The sequence below is a fragment of the Streptopelia decaocto genome (genome assembly GCF_964273445.1).
Source record: "Streptopelia decaocto genome assembly, chromosome: 3".
NCBI lineage: Eukaryota > Metazoa > Chordata > Aves > Columbiformes > Columbidae > Streptopelia > Streptopelia decaocto.
Window position 1 is genome coordinate 24,337,492 of NC_138656.1, and position 22,951 is coordinate 24,360,442.

The 22,951-nt window shown below is 40.8% G+C and overlaps 2 protein-coding genes across 5 annotated transcripts in view; one reads left to right on the forward strand and one right to left on the reverse strand.

Moving 5' to 3' along the window:
* The first annotated feature begins 22 nt into the window (after positions 1-22).
* On the forward strand, positions 23-19,370 carry ANGEL2 (angel homolog 2). 4 transcript variants are annotated; one of them, XR_014183807.1, is made up of 11 exons: positions 23-163; positions 3,670-3,920; positions 5,870-6,303; positions 7,909-8,162; positions 10,858-10,927; positions 12,196-12,617; positions 13,633-13,759; positions 14,418-14,478; positions 16,397-16,560; positions 17,103-17,379; positions 18,868-19,002. XR_014183807.1 is itself a non-coding variant. In XM_082050019.1 (10 exons), exons 2-10 carry the CDS (start codon positions 3,901-3,903, stop codon positions 19,020-19,022), a joined length of 1,707 nt encoding a protein of 568 aa, XP_081906145.1. In that variant the 5' UTR covers positions 23-163; positions 3,670-3,900; the 3' UTR covers positions 19,023-19,370. The 4 variants fall into 4 exon arrangements, 3 of the variants coding, with proteins under 3 accessions (XP_081906145.1, XP_081906147.1, XP_081906146.1); XM_082050019.1 differs by lacking the exon at positions 17,103-17,379 and having other exon boundaries at positions 18,868-19,370; XM_082050021.1 differs by lacking the exons at positions 23-163; positions 3,670-3,920; positions 17,103-17,379 and adding exons at positions 3,974-4,465; positions 4,876-4,985 and having other exon boundaries at positions 18,868-19,370.
* Positions 19,371-19,524: 154 nt separating this feature from the next.
* Positions 19,525-22,951, reverse strand: part of VASH2 (vasohibin 2) — a 45,122-nt gene continuing 41,695 nt past the window's right edge. The window contains exon 7 of the mRNA XM_082050022.1: positions 19,525-22,641. Within this exon, the coding sequence (XP_081906148.1) occupies positions 22,572-22,641 (70 nt within the window). The 3' untranslated portion in view covers positions 19,525-22,571. The remainder of the gene's footprint in view (positions 22,642-22,951) is intronic.

Here is a 22,951-nt window from a genome sequence, read left to right on the forward strand (position 1 = left end):
AAGCTGGACTTCTCCCTGCAGATGGGCTTTCATGAGTGCACAGCTCTGCAAAACACCATGGTGCAAGGAAACTCTCCAAGGTGTGAGGTCCATGGCTTCAGTTCAAAGGAGCAGAACTTTGTGCCACAAGACATTCTTCTTTCATGGACTCGTAGGACCACAGGTACCTTCAATTACTTGGCCATAGTGGGATCTATACCAACGTAGCTCTATACAGAGAGCACACTTCTGATTATATTAACTGTTTGTTTTCTTTTATCACTGCATTTTCATTCATCTTATAGCAGATGTTAAAATATCCGTTTCCTTTTTCAGATTATTAATATCTGATCTCATGGAGGTCTTTAACATAAAGAAGATCCATTTCCTTTTAAAAGATAAAAGAGTCTTGTCCTCAAGCTCATAGAAACCACGTGTCTCCTTTGAGGGCGGCGGAACTAGATCACAAATCTTTACAACATTCCCAGTTATTGCTATGTAAATGAAAGCTCTTCTTCTATAATCACACTCATTTTCTGAGTTACAGATCAGATTCATTTCTACAGATCTAGAAGCACGAGCTCAGTGTTTGGTCTTTCTGAGCACTCTCAGTGTGACACTGTTTGGAAGCACTGCCAGAGCTTCTCCTTGTCCATATTCCCAGTGATTATAAGATTACTGTTACTCTTAATTTGGACACTGCCCTCAATCAATTAATATCTCATTATAGTGGGAATTCCAACCTGCGTACCAGAGGCAAGCAGGTTCTGTTAACACGCAGGGTGAGGGAAACAGGCGTGAGAGGACCAGCTGTTCCCTTCCCAGGGCTGGTCTGACAATAAAAAAACAAAACAAACCAAACAACAACAAAAACCCTTGATTTGACAGTCCTGGGGAGCTCAGTAAAGTCGGGTCAGAGGGACTTCACACAGATGTGTTCTAGCACCCAGATACAGCTGCTGTCCCAGAGAAAGGTAATTGTCCATGAGAGAATACAACTCTTCCTAACATGTCATAGGGCAGAAACAGTCCAAATGTGAGTTTTACAGCATCCCACCTCTTTTTTTATTTTAAAATTTTCTTTTAAATTATTTTGACATTCCCAGCTATCAAGTTACTAGAAAGATTCTTCACCCTTTTAATCTCTAAGAATTGCTTGAAAGGTCTGGTCTATTTTGCATGGGAAACATTTTCTTAAGGAATGGGGGAGAGGACACTGATTCTTAGAAGCTCACTTGCCACTCTCTTATCTTTGAGAGAGGAAGAGTGTGTCTTTTACATCTTTTGACAAGGTGTTGGTACATCTCATTTCATGGAATTAACTATCGGAAGGAGCATCTCAGAGGTAGTTTTATCTTGATCATCATTCTCCCAAAGCAGGTTTTTAAGTCCCAGAGCTAAAAGATACACGTCAAACTCCATTAGATAGTAACTATTTTCTTGTTTCAATGATAATGCAGTTGAAGTTTCAATGAAACAAACTTTCAAAGAACAGAACTTCTGTTTGGAGTAATTTTAATGTACAAATGACGGAACATAATCTGAGGTTTGTTTAGTTCTGAAATGAAGGGGTTTAACGGAATGATCTCAAGGATAGTTTTTTATTCTCATCTTCTCTAAATTTAGCTGTAGGAAGATTGCAGCTACTCAGGTGTAGTGCCGTCACATCAAAAAAACAGCTGATTGAAAATCCACTTGCTCAAGTAAACATTTCCTAGCATGGTTTGGTAATTATTTAATGCATCGTGCAGCTTATGTAACTCTCTAGGGTAGTAACATGATTAGACAACCAGTTCTGGTATAAATTTGCCTATGAAGCAGCACTTGCTTGTAACATCTTGTAAGATGTGGCAGTTTTGAGGTTTTAATGTTATTAACAGAATCAATGGAACTGAAGCCATCATTGACTAATCCCTGATAGATTATATAGTAGATCTCATTTAAATTTTAATAGCCAACTGATGCATCTTCTGAGAAAAAAAAATTCTATCTTGAAATGCTGTCTAACTCAAAAGTTAGAAATTTGGTGGGAGGAGGAAGGGAGAAGCAGCAGTAGGAGTAGAGAACAAAGCAGAGGAGGGTATATCGCAACTGTATAACTCCATGGATGAACCAAGAAGGACAATAAAAATTATTAGATACATGGAATAGCTTCTTTGTGCAAAACAATGGAATAGTCTGAGATTTTTCAGTATGGAAGAAGGAACAACGTGAGGGGACATGACAGTGCTCCATGAAATCAGGAGTGGCATGGAGAAGATGGATTGGGGTGGACTGTTCAGTCTCTCGACACAAGGACCAGAGGCCAGTGAAGCTGGTATGAATGAGGTCATAAAATTAATAAAATAGTTCTTCTCATAATGAGTGCTAGACCTGCAGGACTCTTGTCAAAGGATGTTGCTAATTCAGAAAGTTCACAAATTCAAGTACTTGGGGGAGAGAAACACCAGGAGTACCTAAAGAGACAAACACATCAGGCTTAGGAAATCTCCGGAGCTGAAAACAGCTAGAGGCAGAGAGTGTGTTCATTTGAAGTTTGCCCAGCCCCTGCACAGCTCTAGGCATCTGCTGCTAACCACCGCTTTTAGAAAGCAGGAAAGTGAGCTCTGAACCACCATGGCTGTTCTTATGTGCAGTATAATCAATCAAAACATCCCTCAGTGAGTCAGTAGCTTCCATTCACTAGGGAGTTTTGAAAGCTCAAATGACGCATAAAATAATTTGGCTTCTATTTACAAACTAGAATTTGGAGATACCTATTTTGAAGAATATCTCTCAGCAGGGTCTGGCCAACCTAGATACACAAAATAATAATTGGAGGAGAGTAAACAATCTGCAATTAAGCACTACTGGCTTAATAAGACTTCCCTAGGTCAAGGCAAGAAATTATAGCAACACTGAGATGAGAAAAAATCTGCACCATATTAATAGGTTAATCTTTTTCTTCTATTTTGTCTGTTACACAACTAACTTTCATGCTTACCAACATATCTTCCTTTTCATTAAGGCTTATTTAAAAAAAATCCACCACCAACAAAACTTCACCCCTTGCTTTTTTCCAGCATCACTACTGAGATTACTATTATGTAAAAACCTTTGAAGTCACAGAGTAACTTGGGTGTCTTATGCAGGTCAAATTACAGAAAATAAATCCATTCCATGGGAAGATTCCTTCTGTTCCTAAAAATAACAGCAGTTGTTGTTGCTATAGCTATGGTTTACTGTCTTGTATCTTAGAAATATATCCAATACATAAGAAAACTTGAAAAATATAGAAAAGAACAAATTACCAAAATAACATAGGTCTTGAAAATATAGTTGGGACATCTTTTACTACCCACTTATTATGGAGGTAGTAGCTTTGCTCTCTTATCACATTGTGAAGAAACTAATAGAAAACGGATGGGTATTTTTGCCTTTTGCCAGTAACTAACTTGTGTCTAAGTGGAAAACCCGAAGTGGATTTGACACATTGCGTAACCAGCACACTCTTAACTACATTACTCCAGTTCCAGTCTTCCCTGCTACTCCTGGGAAAGCTTTAAAATTATTGTTATTTAAAGTCAGTTTTATGACACAAGTAAAAGGAATGCAGAGAAACAGTATTTTACTTGATTACAGTCCCTGCACAGCATCTGCACTATTGAGCAGTATCATATTTCATATGCTTTGTACTATGTTTCCTTACAGTAAACAGAGCCAGCACTTACTCTGTCCTCAGAAGACCTCAGGAAAGCCTTTTAACGGCTTATTCAAGCAGCGTCGACAGAGACAGGGAAGACCGTTGGTGCGGGTGGTGAGCAGCGGTGGGTCCATCCGTGGGGCAGACAGGTGTCCCACCCATCCCTCAGGCTGGGTCTCAGCCTGCACAGCGGCAACAGTTGCTTCACAGAGCATCTTCAGGGGCGTTTTAGCTGGAGAATGTTAAAATACTATCTCAGGTGAGTGGGTTTTGTTTTTTCTGTAAACGGTAAACATGGTGCTGCCACCCTGAAGTGGCACCTGAAAACAGGGGGCAGCCCTTCCTTCAGACACTTTGACCCTACGGGGACGCACGGTAATGTCCGGGAGAAGGTGGCATATGGAAACTATTGCATTAGCAGGGTGTTACGTCCATTGGAAACAATCAAAAGTCTGCAATCAAGCAGTCCACCACCAGCTTTCACTGGTGCTGCTCCGGGATGGCTCCCCCGGGGGCCGGGACTCTCTGACAGGCCGCCCTGCCCCAAGATGGCGGCCTGGCCTCGGCGCCGGCTTCCCGGGACAAATATGGCCGCGGGGCACGGCGCTGCCATTAGACTACAAGTCCCAGGAGCAGGCGGGCGTGGGGGGCGGTGCAGCCAGCGCCCGTGCAGGGTGAGCGGCGGCCGGCAGCGCGGCGGCGGGCGGAGCTGGCGCTGCCCTGGGATGACCCCCTCCGGGGGCGCCGGGGCTGCGCAGAGCCGGTAGCGGGGCCCCCCTGGGCCGGGCCCGGGCCCGCCGAGAGGTGAGCGGGTGTTGGGAGCCGCTGGGCCTCGGCGGGGCCCGGCAGCCGCCTGGGCGCTGTTGTGCGCGGGGCCGCGTGGGGCTGTGGGGCAGCAGCCGGCCTTCCTCCCCTCCGCGCCCCGGAGGCCGAGGCGGCCTGTGCGGGGCTCCCCGCGGCTGGTGCGGCCCCGGCGGGTTGGGGGGGCCGGGGAGCGGCCTGGCCGGTACCGCGGGAGCAGAGACCCGGGCGCGACGGGTCTGGGGGTGACTGACAGCCCCTTGTTTTAAGTACCCGCCATTAGGCAGCACAGGGCCGCGGTAACCAAAACACAGGGCGGGCGTGGGGCTTTCCTGTGCCGGGTGTACTGTGGCGTTTAGCGGGCGTTGGGGTTTTAGGCAGGGAGCCTTTCTCAGCGCTTTTCCTTAACACAGGTGTTCCAGGAGGCCTTGGCAAAGGAAACGTGCCTCTCCCTTGCAGCTCCATCTTAGCGCCGTGGTGCCCCGGGGGGTGTTTTGCTTCTGTGTCTGTCGAGCTGCTTCTGGTGCGTTGGGGTGGAAAGCGCTGTTTCAGGACAAGCTGGGTTTGCTGAAAGTTGTCTTCAGGCTTGTTCGCTAGGCTGAATGGCAGCTGGGAGGTTGCCGCTTTAGTTCAATACGAGATAGTACCAGGCTTTCATATGTTTTGTCTGTAAGATCAAAATACACCTCCTTATTTAAGCAATGAGGAAGCTGAGGCATATTAATGTCACTTAGCCTTCCTTCCTGCATTTTTGTTGACACATGGTTGTTCTTCTTTTCTGAAAAAAAAAAAAGTAAGAAAAAAACACCTTATTTTCATGGCTTTAATCACTAAGCTGTGGTTTTCCCACCTACAAAATAAGTAAGAATACAAATTTAGTCTATAAGCTGGTATCAGATGTGCCATGAGAGTTAGTACCTCTGTTTCCCTGTCTTGTTGGCATTGTGGTTTGAGCCAAGTCAGTGGCTTTTTTTAAACAAATTTCTGACTGCTTGAAGGAAGGTGGTTTTCTGATTCCTTTCAAACAGGCTTATCATAAAGTTAATGTAGCACGCAAAAGTGACCTTTTGTAAAGGTCATTCCACTAACCACTTGAAAGATCTGAAGTTGAATTCAACAAGGCAGAAAATAAATTGTAAATAGTTTGTCAGATAGGTGGAATTTGGAAATGAAATGGCGCTTGTAAATCTGAAGGGCAAGAAAAGATACAAGATCACTTTATAAGCCTCGCTTTGCTTATCATTTAGAGAAGGGTTTAAATATCTTGTATCTAAAAAGGTTTTAATATCTTGTGTGTGTTAGCTTGTAGAGAAAAAAATATCTCGTGTAAGCCATGCCCAGGATGACTTGCATCTACAGGCAGGTGTAGTTGTGTGTGAGTAATGAAATGTGCGCTTTCTTTGGTAGACACTCCATGCTGCCCCGTCACGTGCAGAGGCTGGGCAGAGACTGGATTGCCCACTGGAATGGTTCTCAGGTACTCGGCTTGAACAGCCCCATTTCCAGCTGTTTGAGATGGGCAGGACACTCTCCCTGGGCTTCTTTTCCACCTCCTGTTCCAGTTGACTTCTCAGCAAACTGGAGACTCCCTCTATTTTTTGGACCTTGGAGACAATTTCAGAACTCTAACTGGCAGCTTGAGAACTTCACACAAAGTTCTTGCTTTCACCTACCTTACCCCAGTATGAAATCTGAGGGAGAGGAACCATCGACAAAGAAGAGAAGACTCGGTAGCCAGTGTGATACTTCAACTCCTGAAGAAGAAACAAGAGTCTCTAATGAGAAGGAACCATTGTGTCTTTCTGTAGCACAGGATGAAGAAAAACATACCAGCAAGAAAAGTAAGAGATGCTCTTAGCTCATTTTCGTTGTTAATTTGTAATGCTAAACACATGCAACAAGTTATAAGCAATATTACCTGCACTTTTTGAGTTACTGTTTTTCTTGCTGTCTCTCTCAAGAAAACATCTGTCTTAAGAAAGTTGCAGTTTTGTAATGCTGTTTGGTCTGTAAAGTTGTATTTTGTGCTGTCAGTCTGCCCGAACTAGGTTCACTGCACTTGGTGGTAGAACACAGTCAGTTCTGTGAGAGAGTTGCCCAGCTGGGGTGTCCTGAGCTTGGTTCAGACAACTCCCTCTCAGGTGTCTGTCAACAGATCAGGACTGTTAACTTGGGCACTCTTAAAGCAAAAAGATGTAGTGAACTTGCTATAGGGCTGAGCTGTGCTGGCCATTGTACAGCTTCATTCTGAGTACTCTACCTGAGCTCATAAGCCCTGCTGGACCTGAATTGGCTTCTTTCCGAGCCAGTTATCTCAGACCTACATAACTGTGAATTAATGGAGTGAATTTTAATGATGTTTGCTTCCAGCACGATGGTGCGTTTCGGTTTTTACAACTATCTTCTCTCACTGGCATGTTAGCAAGTTTTGTGTCAGACCATGACTGGCAGAGCAAACAGCAGATGCACTTATCCAGATAAATATATTAAGAAGTGCAAAGATGACTACCCAACTCAGTAACAGGCTTTTAGGAAACTCTGAAGTGTCTGCTTCAGCTTATTACAGGTATAATCTTCTATGTAGCGTACAAATGTTTTACTGACTATTGTGGATATAAACAGTTTTGTCTACCGTGAAAGAAATGGAGGGACAGAGTCAAAATTAAGGCCCTTGTGCAGAAATCCTTCCTTAACAAAATAAACCGGAAATTGTATTACAACTGAAAAAGGCGAAAGACGCCATCAGCATCCCAAAGGCATTTTTGGACAGAAATATCCGCAAGGCTTAGAAACGTCATAGCTGTGGCAGAAAGGCAAAGTAAGAAGTTATTGGTAATTATGAGACTTATTAATTTTTTAGTTTCTCAACCTCACAGAGGGAAATCAGGTTCGTTATCTGTTTTGGGGCCCCTGTAATGGACCCTGTTGCAGCTTATGGCTCAGTTTGTCAGACTGTATGAGGGCTAGAGGTGACCCTCCATTCTTAACCCGTTGCTAGTCATGGATAGAGAGATCAGCAAGGTGCCCATATGCTGCTCTAAAGGGTGTGTCCCATACTGACATACCCCGTCTCCACTGAGGTAGTGGCAGAAGGTAGCATGAGACTATGTCAACAGACTGGATTTGGTTTACTGGTGACAGCCCTTCTACAGGGAACGGGGTGGTGTCAGCAATCTTCTTGGAACATGCCAGTTTCCTAACTTAAAAGCAGTTTGAAATTCAGGGCATGTAATGGTTTTGTGCTGTGGTTTGGGGGTATGTTTTTTACTGATGCTCTTGTAAAGTTTGTCTTAAACAGAGGATCTAAATCACTGCTAATCAAATAAGTTTTAGCATTGCATAAGCAATTTGAAAGACAAATAGTTGTCAGTAGTATGATTTCTGAGAGCAGTAAGAAGTCATATGGTGTACTACATAATTTTTTCTGCTTCATGTGCTTTTAACAGGAACGGTCAAAAGACACTGGGAATATTTCTGTCAGCACAGTAGAACAATGAAAATCTTAGAAAAAAAGGAAACTGACCAAAGCAATACAGAAAGTGAGGCAAAATTTGATTTTACAGTCATGTCCTACAATATCCTCTCACAGAATTTGTTAGAAGATAACTCCCACCTGTACAAACACTGCAGGCAACGGTTATTAATCTGGACATACAGATTTCCCAACATTCTACAAGAAATCAAACAGCTGGATGCAGATGTGAGTAGAAAATGAGTGTGTGGATATTTCTGAAGAACTGATAAACTGGAGTAGCAAATTCGTGCTGTTCTTTGTTTTTTATAGGTGGGCTGTCTAGTGAATCAAACTGAGCTTTTAGTTATGTCATGCTTAGCAGTAGTTTTGATTTATGCTCATGCAGTACTGTATTCTGTGCGACCTAAACTTACAGTAAAGGCAAACTCTATGGTATATATTGCTCATAGTTGCTTTTTTTTTTGTACATACCTTCCTGAAATGGTCTTTTGGACATGACTGATGTTCTGCTGATACACTGCAATTTTTTTATAATTCTAAAACCTTCTTTCTTCATATAAATCTTTCTTAGTCTGTACCTAGATCACATTTGAGTAGAATGCTGTAAATAAAGAATTGAACATAAAACAGTTATACTTGCATGAGCTAAAGGTCCACCTAGTCTAGCATCATGTTTGTAGCAGCAGCTAATGAGAGATGCTTAGAGTAGGACAACAGGGCACCTTGCTCCAGGATAATCTCAGCTCCTGTGACTATACAGTTTAGGAAGCTGCAGGGCTGGAGGCTCTCTCTTTAATTGTGCTATAAGTTATTTAGTGCAAAGGATGTGCAAGACTGAGTAGTCGGTCATCATTTGCAAATACTTAATTCTGTACACCAGGTTTTTGTGGAAAAAAAATAGTTTACGTGCACATAGGAGGGTCAAATTAAGGCAACCTCCAGGACTGGCATTTTCTAACTTTAGGGTGTGTGACTTTTAACTTTACGTTTGTTTAGGTAGTAGGAATACCAAGTGTCTGTATATTTACTGAATCAAAAGTTATTTTCTAAAATTTGGCTGCTAATCCTTTTGAGCCATTTGTTAGGCCAGATGATGGAGAACTTCTAATTTGTTTGGAAGGCAAACGCAAATATTTTTTGATTGTTAGAAGACTTGGGTGATGATGCTGCAGTGTGGATCTCTGAGATTAATGTCTGAGGTTGAGAGAAAGATGCAGCTGTTAGTAGTATCCATGTGAAACTCTGATCCAAAGTATTCCTCCTGGGTGTTCATTCTCTCTGCCTTGGTACTCTGCACCATTTGACTCGTGAACGATCTTGCTATTGTTCTCTGCTGAGGAATAACTCTAAGCTTCTGCTTAGATCAGGGTCTGAAAAGTGTCTTACCTGTTCTTGGTTGATTGTGGGGGTTTTTGTTTGGTTTTAAGGACATTTACCACTTATTGTTAATCGGGAAGTCAAGTCAGTAAACTTTTTGCTTCGTTCATTGTTCAGGCCAATAAAAGTTTGGTGATGGAATCCAACCTGTTCATGTCAGAAAAAAAGTATTGGAAAGAAAAGTAATTGTATTAGAGAAGCCACAGAGAAACTGCCTTGTACCATTTGAAAAATGCAGTCATCTTGGTATATAGGCAGGAAGCTGGAGATTGAAATCCCCTTGAAGCTCTTCCGTTCATCCTAACGAATTTATACATACTTGTACATACTTAGCTGTGTAATGAGATACGTTAGTGGGCTTTCTGAAGGAGCATTGAGCAGAAGGACTCTGGTGAGGATGTGCCTGGCACTGTTAGTGGTAACAGGCAGTTCTCCAGGGTGGAAGGGCTGGAGTCAGAGCCAGCCCCTCTACAAAGAGCATGGCGGTTCAGGGTACTTGTGAAGGTCTGCAGAGCCACACAACGCAGCGCTGGGGCAGGGAGGTGACACCTTGTGGTTCATTGAGTCATGACAAGCAGCTGCTCGCAGACCCTGACAGATGCAGGTGCCCTTTGTGCAGAGGAAATTCTTGCTAAAGGACGTAGACTGTTTTGAACTGTAACCTTAAAGTGAAGCAGAGACTTCAGAATATTGCTTGTGACTCGGTTCTCCTTGGAGACTTTGAATGAGGTAGTGACAGCTGGGGAAGTGAAGTCTGTTGCTGCAGTTCAGCAGGCAGCACCAACCCATCACCCTTCAGGAACTCATCCTTGTGCCAGAGTCCTAGGGTGGTTGTAAATCTCTGTGTTACTGCACTGTGCAGGGAGAAGGCTCCAAGATGCTCAGAACTCTCTTAATGGAGTATTTTAAAGCTAATCTTTGGTTCAGGTTGTCATAATATGGAAACTTCTTGTCCATGCTGTAGTTTAGCCCTCTTCTAAGCTGCTGAGAACGTATTACACAGAATCACAGAACGGTTGGGGTTGGAAGGGAACTCTGGAGATCATCTTGTCTAGCCCACCTGCTAAAGCAGGTTCACCCAGAGCAGATTGCACAGGAATGTGTCCGGGTGGGTTTTGAATGTCTCCAGAGAAGGAGACTCCACAACCTCTCTGGGCAGCCTGTTCCAGTGCTCTGGTGCCCTCAGAATAAAGAAGTTTCTCCTCATATTCAGACGGAACCTCCTGTGCTTCAGCCTGTTATAATAATAATAATAATAATAATCCTAGTATGTTATTAGTGAGCTATTAGCAGGTCCCAGTTTGATTACATTTAATGTCACATATGAAAATGTATAAGAAGGAGTGGGAGGAATTGGGGAGCTCTTCACAATCTTAAGGAATATTTCTATAGGAGAGTGAAACCTTTAATGGGAAGCAAAAAGCCTCTCTTTTTTTTTTTTTTTTTTTTTAATATATACCTATACAGACTGGCCAACAGAGAGATGATATGGCAGTATTTTGATGCACTTACTAATATCTTTTTTTGTAAACTTTTGCCATAGATACTCTGTTTACAAGAAGTGCAAGAAGACCACTACAGAACAGAGATCAAGTCAAGTTTAGAATCCCTGGGTATGATGAAACTCTTATGACCTTGTCTTGTCCCCTGCCCTAGTACTATTTTCCTCAAAAAGCCCTTACATTATAGAATCAAGTGTCCTACAATCACATGCAACAATGTTGTGTGCCCTCTTTTTTTTAAAGTCATCAGGTGCTCTCTTGAAACTACGTTAGTGTTTTCTACCAGTATTCCTGTTGGAGAGCTTTTCTAGGGTATGTTTTTCTCTGGCTTGAAACCTTCCAAATATCAGCACTAAATTTTACCCTTGGTCAGTTTATATTCATTAGTTTTTATACTGGTGCTGTCAGTCAGCCTAAATGGCACTTACCCCTCTCACGTGTGAATTTATGGTAAGAATATGTTGCTAGGGGTGTGACGTCATGGTGGTTTAAATAATTTTATTTTCCTGGATTAGTTTTCTGTCGGCTTACTGAATTAACAGTAAGTGCCACAACAAGTGGCTGGAGCACAGGGCCTGGAGCTTGGAGAGAGAAGGAATCCCTGTCCCAGCACTGATGTGAGCTTGGAGATGGACTCACTCGACTTCATGAATTTATATGGCACAGGCTGGGCAGTGAAGCATTTTAAAATGGCAAAAATCTGGACACTGTTTCAGGTTCATTAGTTTTCTTTCTTACATAGGTAAGGCATCATTAAAATCTGCATTTAACCTGTACATAAAATGAAGAACTTGGCAAATGACTATTTTCAGGTGGACTTATTTGAGCTCAAATACTGTCATTTGATCAGTGTCTCAGTTTCCTTGTTGAAAGCTTGCCTCTTGCTGCTAACTGTATAATTACATAATTGTGTAGATATGTTTGAGAACTTCGTTCTATGAATCATTTTAGACCGTGATTACTGATTTTGATTGGAATGCTTCACTGGTATTATTCCTAAACCTTTGTGGTAACATCCAGAAAAAAACTTTAATATGCAAGTCCACTTCTCTGTGACTTGTGAGGGTTTTTCGCTGTTTTGGTTTGGGTTTTTTTTCCACATGAAGAGAGAAGAACATGCCTGATGTAGTAAACTACATAGATGCTCACACATCACAAAAGCCACTAGACCAGGTTTCCTGTGGTATCTAAACTGAAGCTAGACAGAACAGGCAGCCTTTTGGGTTCACTTTTCTATGTGAACTTTACATAGCCTTTGGCACTTCAGACTGGGTGTTGACTGCCATGTGAGGAAAGTAGCACAAAGCTTTTTCTAATTTTTATCAAGATAATCTCTATTACACAATGGTATTTTATGTTTTTAATTGCCTTTCTTGCAGGGTATCACTGTGAGTATAAAATGAGGACAGGGAGAAAACCAGATGGCTGTGCTACTTGCTTTAAAACTTCCAAATTTAGCCTGATCTCATCAAAACCTGTGGAATTTTTTCGCCGTGATATTCCACTCTTGGACAGGGACAACGTTGGATTGGTGTTGCTTTTGCAGCCTAAATTTCACTGTAAAACTAATGCTGCAATCTGTATAGCCAACACACACCTGCTATATAACCCAAGGCGAGGGGACATCAAACTGACCCAACTTGCAATCCTCCTGGCAGAGATTGCTAGTGTTGCCCCTCAGAAGGATGGGACCTTCTGTCCAGTTATCCTCTGCGGCGACTTCAATTCCGTTCCCGGTTCTCCGTTGTACAGATTTATAAAGGAAGGAAAGTTAAATTATGAAGGACTTGCTATAGGGAAGGTAGGTTATACTTTTCACTTCTCTCTCTCTCTCAAGAAAAAAGCAAACAGTTTATTGTTGATTAAAGATAAATATTTGAGTGGTACTAACACACCATAGCTGGGCTTGTGATTATTTCCAGCGCAGTATCCATCTTAGTGCCCTTTATGCAGTCTGCAAACTGGGAGTTACTGTGGAGTTACTAAAGTAAGCTTGGATATTTCTAATAGCTGTCCCTTACTGAATAGTATATCTGCTTCTAGCTTACCAAAATTAAAAACTTGCAAACATTAATTGTTCTTGAAAGATATCCACAGGATGATTGTATCACTGTGTTTAAGTGTCCCAGTCTTTAAGTAGTATAAAATAACTACTTAGTCAAATACCTGCTGTGCACTCTATGGAAGGATGACCCTTATTTTAGATAAACTTTGAATTACAGTAGCTGGAACAAGTGTAAAAGTAAAAATGCAATTAGATGCCAAACCTAAACTGTTCCAGGTTAGATGTTTTTTTGTTGTAAGTACTTCTACGTAGCTGTTGGATATGTCAAATGTTATTTAGTAGAAAGTAACTGGAGTGTATACAGTGAGAAAACAAGAGAAAATAGCCCTGCTGGTGTTTGCCAGTGGGTCGTTGTTTCAAGCCCCACTTTGACTTGCTCTCAGAAGAATAAGCATCATGAAGATAAACTAAGTGTCTGCAAGGGAGCTCTGTATGCTCAGTCCTGTTGTGTTAAAAGTGTTCTGGGTAGTCTCAGCTTAGTGTCACAAGAACTGTCTTGAAAAATGGGGTAGCTGCAAAAAACTTGATAAGAGTTAACAAAGGCCATGTACATAAGGAGTTTTATTGTTTTCACATATTTGATAAGCCATTATAAATTATTTCTTCCAGGGGGCTGGGTTTTGGTTTGTTTGGGGTTTGTTTGTTGGTTTGTTTTTGCTTAAAACTTTACAAAAAATGTCTTCTCATTTCCTTCTGTTTTTTTTTTGAAATGAGATTTCAGTCTCAAAAAAGCTCCTGTTTTCTCTCTTAGGTCTCTGGACAAGAACAGTTTCCAAGGGGACAAAGAATCTTACCTATTCCAATTTGGCCCAAAAAATTAGGTATTTCACAAAACTGTGTATATGAAATAAAACAGCAACAAAAAGAAGAAAAGGCAGGTCAGTTTCTAGGTTGATAGATTTTGTTGTCCTTTGAAAATATCATTTGGGTAGCACTACAAAACAGATCATCTGTTCTAGTGGAGGAAAACCAGTGAGTCTTGAGCTTGCAAAACTTCGTTGTTGGGCTTGTTAGAGTGTAAAGCTATTTGTTCACATAAGCATTTGTAAATTTGAATCTTTAGGAGATCATAGTTAGAAATTGCCATTCGGGAGCTGCTGTGTAATATTTAAACTGCTGTGTTGGCATCAAGAAAGCCAGTTGTGCTGTGACTGGGAAGAGAGAGAGGGAGGAATGCAGCATATGTATGTGGCATGAACCTACATTCTGCTTCAGTGTTTATGTGTTATAATGCAAACACTTCATGGAATGAGTGAGAAAAGCAAGTGATTCCTTGCTCAGTATTATTACATCTTTCATCCACTGTTTTTTCTTTCACAGAAAAAACAATTTTAAATGAATGGGGCATAATTTGAAAGAGTCTTTGAAGGGGATCTTACTAATGGAACAGAAAAATTTAATCCAGCTTTGTGAATTGTATCTTGCCTACTGCAACAAATAAGTGTACTCGAAGATATTTTTTTCTGTAGCTCTTCAATATGGGTCTCGTCTACATCCTATTTTTAAACGTAAACTGAATGTATTTCTATTTTGCAGAAGAAAAATTGGAAGCAGCAAAACCAGACAACGCTCAGAAGATTGTAATAGCACCTGAAAAGTATGTGTTCGGGGAAAAAAATGGAAATCCTTGACCGGTTCCTAGATTTGGAGGCTTGTTTTGGTTTTAGACCAAACTTGTATCTGATTCCAGATGTGGATACATGATGCTCACCCAACCCAGTCTGCCCATCTGACAAAGAAATCATCTTCCATTTAAACTTGAAAAGACTGATCTGGCAGCAAAATACTAGAACGGGAAATTATGAAGGAGAGTGTATTCTGGCAGCAATCTGCCAGCTATTATTGCAGAAGGCAGAGGCGAGTTATCTGTGCTGTTTAGATGGTTTTTTTGTCTGCTTATTTTAAGCATGCTTTTGACATCTTTTGTCACTTCTTGACATAAACAGGACATTTTGCTGTGTAGTGACATTGTAGGAAAGCTGTGAACTTCAGTCCAGTTGCAGAGACCATGTTTTTTAAGAGACGGAAGAAAATAAACAAAAAACCCAGCATTGTTCAGCTGCTTCAGTGTTGGCACTTCTCTCTTCTGTTTTTGAGATACAGGTTTATGGATAATAATTAAATCCTTTAATACAATGTGAAATTAGGATAAAGGAAGAAAAGGAACTGGAAAGATCCTAAAATCCTCCTTGTCAAGAGTTTTGTGGCAGAATTTAGGTTCTGTGAGTCCCATAAACTTGGAGTATCCTGGATCCTCCTACTTGGATCAAAACGTTTCCTTGTTAAACTGAAGGAGGAAGCCACTACTAGACTGCCAAGAAGGAAAATGTAATTACTTTTTGAAACGAACAATATATTTGCATTTTCCAACTTGGTAAAGGCATACGAAGGAAGTCATAGAAGGAAAATGCCCTGTGTATGTGCGATATCAGACTCCAAGTCAGCCATTTCTTATCAGAAATGAGATCTTAATATAACTATCTGCAGTGATACTAAAATACTTGGTGATTCTTGGTCATCAAAAAGCTAAATATTGGTATTTCTGAGACAATAAGTGGATAACAGGACAGGAAGCCTTATTCTATGGTGTAAATCCATAGTGCACGATATGTTGAACACTGCTTGCAGGGTGGTTTGTGTCATCTTAAAAAGAATGTCATGCAACAAGAGCAGAAATTACTACCCTTCTGTGTTGTACAAACTGGCACGTTTATCAGTCTAGTCTAAATCAGGCAGATGACATGCTGATTTTTTTTTTTTTAATTGTTTTTTAACCAGAATGTATTGCGGCTCAGGTTTAAAATGCAGCTGTGCAGGGTGAGGCAGGTAGAGTTGAGGGTTTATTTGCAGAGCTGACAGGAGCAAAATGGCTGGGAGGGAGCAAGAGGAGTTCTGCTGAAAGGTGTTTTGCAGTTTGCTTTCAAGATTGAAAAAAACAGGTGAGACAAGATGGCTGAACATGAAGAGGAGCAGACTGACACATGATAGGGAAAGACAAAATGGCAGCCTGAGGAGAGGGAAGAATAGGCATAGTCTAACATGAAAACATGTGATAGCTTTAGTCTAGGGCATAAAAAAAAATTAAAAACCTTAAAATCTTAATTTCTCTATATGCTGAAGGGCCTGGTTAGATGAGTTCATAGTTTGTTGCTTTCCAATAAGCTGCTCTCATGGACACTTCTACCCATGTGTCAGGGAGAGGTTGCTGAATGAGGACACAGGTGAAATCTTACAAGTGTAGAAGGAGCTGAAAGTTAGGTATATTTGAAGTGACAGTAAAGCCAGTTTTGATAGGCTCTTACATATCTGTCTTTTACTTGAAAAAGCTGCTGTGTTTTGCCTTCAGAGGTTTGGGCCACTAACACTAAAGGTGATGGGATTGGTTGCATGAGAGAAAGACTAGTTTGCATATCCAGATAATTAATTTTGTTTATTACCAGGAACTATTTTTTTCATTGCTTATTCTTTCTAGGAAAGACAAGAAAATTAAATTATTTTCTTTGATTCCTGTTTAGGTTGTCTTCAAAATTGCAGCACCATTTCAAATTGTCTTCAGTCTATTCTCATTACGTTCCTGAAACTGGGATACCAGAAGTAACGACTTGTCACTCCCGAAGTGCTGTCACTGTGGATTATATTTTCTATTCCGCAGCAAACGATGATACTGCTGCCCAGCCAGGTAAAGAAACCAACTGTTAATTATTTTTCACAAAAGCTAAATGGGAACATTGGGATGCTGTCCAAAGGGAAACGTAGTGCTAATGTAATCCATATGAAGTACCTTGGTGGTCTGTGGTAGTGCGTGGAGTGTCAGCTGTTCCCTGGGAAGCGTGGCTGCCTTATCACCTGACCACAGCTGGACTTGTAGTGCCACACAGGGCAAAGCTGTCACCCGACTGAGTGTTCCTGTGGTTCCATCTCAGCATGGACACAGGAGTTGGGGCTGCAGAAGAGCAGCAGTGTGAGTAGCACCTGAGAAATAAATCCTGCTGTCAGTAGCTCATGCAGGACCGTAGTGGCCAGACCTGCAACAAAGCAGTATTTCTAGTCATCTAAACAAAATGGTGAACGGAAATTTACGATGTGTATTAAAACTGATAAATGAACTGTTTCTTAGCTGGCTTTTCAGATAGTCTTGATGTGATATCTGTCAAGTAAGTGACTTCGGTGGCCTTTCTTCTGTCACTTGCACATGCCCAGTTGTCACTCTCGTGATTGCAGTTGCAGCCAAAACTCACCAGATGGTGCAAGAAAGACACGGTAGCTCTGCGAGTGAATTTCTCAATGGGTAACACAGTGCTGTCTCTACCTGCATTGCTGCTTTTACCACTTTCCATGTCATCACTAGTTCTGTGGTTTATGCCACCATGAAAGACCATTGCACCATGCAGGACTATCAGATAAATGGCTCTGCAGAACCTGGAGCGAGGAAACCTGCATTCTGCTCCTGCTCCCACTGTGGATTGCAAATGATTTTTACAAATCGACATTGCTTTTGGTATGTGAAATGAAAATACCACCTTCAGCTCTCATACCTTCAGACTAGGTTGTTAAAATTGCGTCAATGCACAAAAGTGTCATTTGTCATAACATGCACAGTAAATGCTGTCTTAGTGTAAAATAACAAATACAAAAGCTTCCCAAATACAGAAATAGAAAATTCAACTGAAAAACTAGGATATGAGAAGTACCTAAGTGACTTGTGAATACCGTGTGATTTAACAGAGTGCTAGTGATTTCAGGGTGCATCCCTCTGCAAAATTTAATCCTAATTCACCTGCTTATATATTTTTGCACCATCACGTCCCCAGCAGAGCTATAGCAATTCTTTCTTTCTGCACTTGTTTTTCAAATAGATTCTTCATTCCACATCAGAATACAGGATGGGACCAAACTTGAATTCTCCAAGTAGTTTAAACTGGTGTGATTTTTATTCATTAGTTCTTAGAAACTAATAGCCTGGCCTTTCAGTTTTCTGATGGCCTGAGCCACTGTATTAAGAGTTGTCAAAGCCTGAGCAAGCGAGTATTAAAGGTGGCCTAGGCTGACTGACCATTTTTTTCCAGTTAAGGGGTCTTTTTTTGGACAGTTCACACACTTTATTCTCTGTTGTGCTTAGCCAAGTATTTGGTTTGGTATTCAGGATTTGCTGTGAAAGCAGGGTCCAGTATCTACCCAAGTCCTGCCAGACTCTGTTTCGCTGGTTCCAGAGTGCTCTGAGTTGACTGGTCACTGAATGCAGACCAAGGGCTCTGTAACAACAACCTGCTGCTCTGTTGACACACAGGTGCTGTGCTGAAGGACAAATTGGCCTTTTTTTTTAATGAGGACACAAATATTTTAAGTATAGTATAATAATAAAGTGTAATAATAGTGCGGCTGTGAGTCACCTGAGCAATGTGGTGTTTCTTAAGGGGAGATTTTTGGGGCAGGGAGGTTTGTTTTTTTTTCAGGCAATTATAGAAATAGCAGGAAATAATGGAGGAAGATCCCTTTCTTATGCTGAACTGTTAGAAAGGGAAATGCCAAAAGGCTTTCGTCCTTATGAGCAAGAGCTCCTGTATGACCCACCTGCTGGAGGAGAGCTGTGTGCTTGAGGATGCAGAAATCAAGTGTTATATGAACCAGTAACTCTCAACAGATCCTTAATTGCACAAGCATCAGCTCTGTTTAGCAATGCTGTTGTGCTCAAGCATAGGGCTGGGTTGTGTGAGGCTTTTTCAGGGGAGAATGGACAAATAAATCCCTTTGCCTTTCTATCTCAATTTATCTGAAAAATGGAGGGGTAGTGTTTGAGTACTTTGAGCTCTAGTGTTTATGTGTCCTACTGTGAGAGCGTGATAGTAAACATGGATTTCTGAATCCATGTTTTATTGGTAATTTTGCATGGAGCAGTAACAACTTCAGATTATTTCTGCCATACTGTTATATTCTTTCTGTATAGGCCCATGCTGATAAACGTTTCCACCCTTCCTTTTTTAACCAGGAGCAGAGGATTCTTTTCGTGGAGGTCTGAAACTTCTTGGCAGGCTGGCACTTCTAACAGAGAAAGACATTTGGACTGTTAATGGTCTTCCCAATGAAAATAACTCTTCTGACCACCTGCCGTTGCTGGCAAAGTTCAGGCTTATTGAACGTTAATAGCCAAAGGACTTTTTGTGTATGTACAGTTACCTTCACCTTCTCTTTTCATGTAATTATTATTTTTTTAAAAGGTTCATTCAAGCACTGCTGGTCCGGTTTAAACAAGTTTGCCTGCGTGCTGATTTGTTAGTGTTGTGTAAAGTAGACTTTTTAAAGAGATCTTTTTTTTTTCAAACATATAAATTACTTTATGAAATCTTAAAGGCAAAAAGAAAAGTTTTTACATTAGCTTCCTCTTTGATAATGAAAACATCTGTGCCAGTCTCAAAAGGGCAATATTTTTCACAGAGATGCTGTAAATGGTTTTTATTGTAAAACACAGTAAAACTGATTATTCTCTGAGAACTGTGTGCTTCTTCAAGTAAAGAGCAGTACGTTTGTGTGCATGTCACATTTTATAATGAGCTAAAAGTAATGTTTTACTATGAAGTTGCTCTGTAGACACTTCTATCTAAATACTTCTGCAAAGAAATTTCCTCAGTTACCTAAAGTGTATGTAGTCAGTGCAGAGGCTGCAAGAGTGGACTTCCAGAAGAACATTGCTTCGCAGTAATGCAAATATTTGTTCTAAGAAGTTACTACTTTAACTTCTAAAAGCTTAAATATAAGTAGCATTCACTGGAATTTTTTTTAAAAGTATCTGTAATAAAACGAAATTTAATGAGCATGAAAACTTATAGGAAACCTAATTGATCTACTGTAGGAAGAAAAAATCAGTTGACATCTTGAGGCTTCATATATACTGAACAACTGGGGGAAGTTTTTATTTTTCATTTAGTTGTTAAAAATGTCAGGTTCTACATTGAAATGACAGGTCCTGAGGTACTACTGAAAGAAAAACGCAGAAGCTGCTTGACATGATGCAGTCATCAGTGCTGCCCGTTCAGGGGTGTTCGTTGTTCCATGACAGTGTGGTTTCAGGGTTTAGAGACTTGTTTCAGTCTTTGTGTAACCTATTAATGATTAGCTGTAGGGCTGTATGTTCAGTTATTTCTCTGTAGAATAATACATGAAGTAGGTATTTAACAATCTTTAAAAAAAACGTGCTTTAGTTTGTTCCCATTTGTCCTGTGTCTTGATTTTATAAACAACTTTGATCTTTTCTGGAATAGAAACCTGGACAGGACCAAAAAAACCCCAACTCTAAGTCATTAAAAAAAGACTATCATGATATTTTATTGAAGTTTCATGCTGTGCATAAACATACAAGTGATTAAAAAAAAAAGTCATGCATGTTTTCTACACTATTTGACCACTTTGCAGTAAGTTAGAAGAACAGTCACTAGAACCACACTTGAGACAAATGCTGTAAGTTTCAAGAGAATATATCAGCAGAACTTCAAACCAAGAACCAAAAGCAATTTGCCAGACACCTCTACAGCATTGAAAAGTTTCAGTATAAGTTAGAGGTTAAGAGAAAATATCTCAAGTTGTGCTGGACAACAGTAAAAAACTGCACACCAACCACCCTTACTTGAGCTGAAGTAAACCATGGTTTCATAGAAAAAAAACCTTGCAATGCCTCAGATGATAACCTTGTGCTATAAGATACAGCTGATCAAAGTAAGTTTTTCACATTATTTTACCCATGAGAAATCTAAGGAATATATGAAAAGAAAATGTTTAAGTTACAGGACACAGAGCAGCACAAAGTTCAAAACTGAAACAACGTGGCTGGTGTCAAATTACACAACTATTTCTACCAAAAAGAGTATTTCCCTCTCTTCCAAAAATTTCCTATTGTGAACACAGGAATGGAGAAGTTTAGAGGAAGAGAAATAGGAAATGCTTCCCTGTAACTGATATGGTAATCTTCTATACAGTTGAAAAGCCTTCTTTTTGGGCCTTCTGAAATGTAATTAGCAGAAAGTCCTTCATTGCTTGTCTAAGGTTGCTGGGTTTCATCCTTGTCTTCCTGTCCTAGGTAGGTGAGATAAATTGACTTTTTTTGAGCAATCAGGTGTGTCTATAAGCAATCATCTCCTCCTGTACTCATTCAATTGCTGGCTCAAGTAATTGTTCCAGGAACTTAAATCATTCTGTTTGAGCAACAGTGTCACTAACAGTGTTCTGTCTTCAGCAAAATCCCAAAAAAAGTGCATGCCCAGGAAGGGAGATACACAAGGCCCATGGCAGTGTCATCTGTAAGCAGAGCACAACGGGTAGAGGCTGGACTTATACAATAATCCAGTTTCTATTTAGGCACCTAATGAAATATTTTCAGGAATGCAGCACTCAAATGCTTCCAGAGAGCTTCACTAATGCGAAGGGTGGACCCCAGTGAAAATCGTACCATGTCACTTGAGAATGCTGCCATCCATCGCAGGTCCTTAGCTAAGCCCTAGAACAGAAGGACTGAGTAGGGAGGAAGCAAAAAAGCTTGATTTTCAGCATTTTCAGACGTACAATTTAATTTATTGCTGAAGTTGTTCCAATAAGAGCTTCCTTTTTAGGTCTGACTAAGCAGTTGTTGCTACAACACGTATAGGAAAAACTCCCTACAGCAGCATGGCAGAAGGTTAACTTCAGCCTGCGATGTCTGATCTTAATAGAAGATGTCAAGGCATCACTGTCTGAGACTGCTCAGCCCTCAAAGCCAAGCCACACACTAATGTTGAAAGAAAAGCATATAGACTCAGGTTATCAAGTCTGACATTTCTTCCATTATTCCAGGAACATATATGAGAAACAAACTGACTAACAGGTGAACACTTGTCTCTACAAAACAGCAATCTCTACATTTTGTGCTTCAGCAGTGTAGTCCAGAAAGACTAAGAGCTTTCAATAAAGTATAAAAAAATTATGAAAGTTTAAAAATTCATTATTCATCAGTTATCATTTTAAAAAAGCCTTGTATCTTGCCTAATAAATTGTCAGTGTTTAAGAATACACTTGCATATTACTATTACTTAACATCTTTCAGCAACATGCACAAGATAATAATACAGGTGTGGCAGTAAAACATTCAGTGCCATTTTAATACTACCAGAAATGCTGGGAAACAGTACAAATCAGTCACAAAACAATAATACTGACAGTTTTGCATATCTATTAAGTTTAGTGAGGTAATGATGATACTTTAAAAACTCACGCCACTTCTGCACTGCTTGTTTTTATTGCTGAATTAAATATTAATGATGATTTATTTTTTTTTTAACTGCACTGCACCCCAGCACATCTTAACACTAAGAATATGATTTCTTTGTTATCCCAATGCTACTACCCAGCACAAATTCAATTAATACTTGTACAGGGAAGTTATATTTGAAGAAACTCACACCACCGGAGTCACCTGCTACACGATGGAGGGAAAAAAAACTCTTCTAGTCTGATAAACATAATTTTAGGTTCTCTTCACTGATGCCTTTTCTATGAATTGACAGAAAATAAATACTGCCACTAAAAGAACTCCCCCCTTGTATTTTCTAGGTAAAACATTTATTAAAGAGTCCACAGGTTAATAAATAGTCCCATTCCTTCCAGCGGAGTGCAGGTAAAGTGCAGCGGGAAGCACCAGGGAAGCCCTCTGTCCTGCGAATGGCTCTGTCAGATGCGGAGCTGGTAGCCCACCTCGTTAAGCGTAGCCAGGTCTCCTTTCTTGTCCACCACCGCCGGCCTGCGAGCAAAGGAGGGAAGAGGGTGCTGCTCACCAGCAATCCCACACTGCCGTGCCGGAGTGCCAAGAGCCTTTGTCAGATCAGGAATGATTTACTTCAAAATAGGACTAAGTAGATGTAATTTTGTCATCATAAGCATGGTGTAGCATGATGAGGTACTCACAAGGGTTGCCTCTGAAGCCAAGAACCAGCAAAGAACAGGTCGTCCCATCCTGGGGTCTGTGATCTGGGCCTGGGAGCGCTCCTCTCCCTCTGATTTGAGAGAGGGCCTAAATGAGTATCTAAGACTAGACACATCCCGTCTGTGAT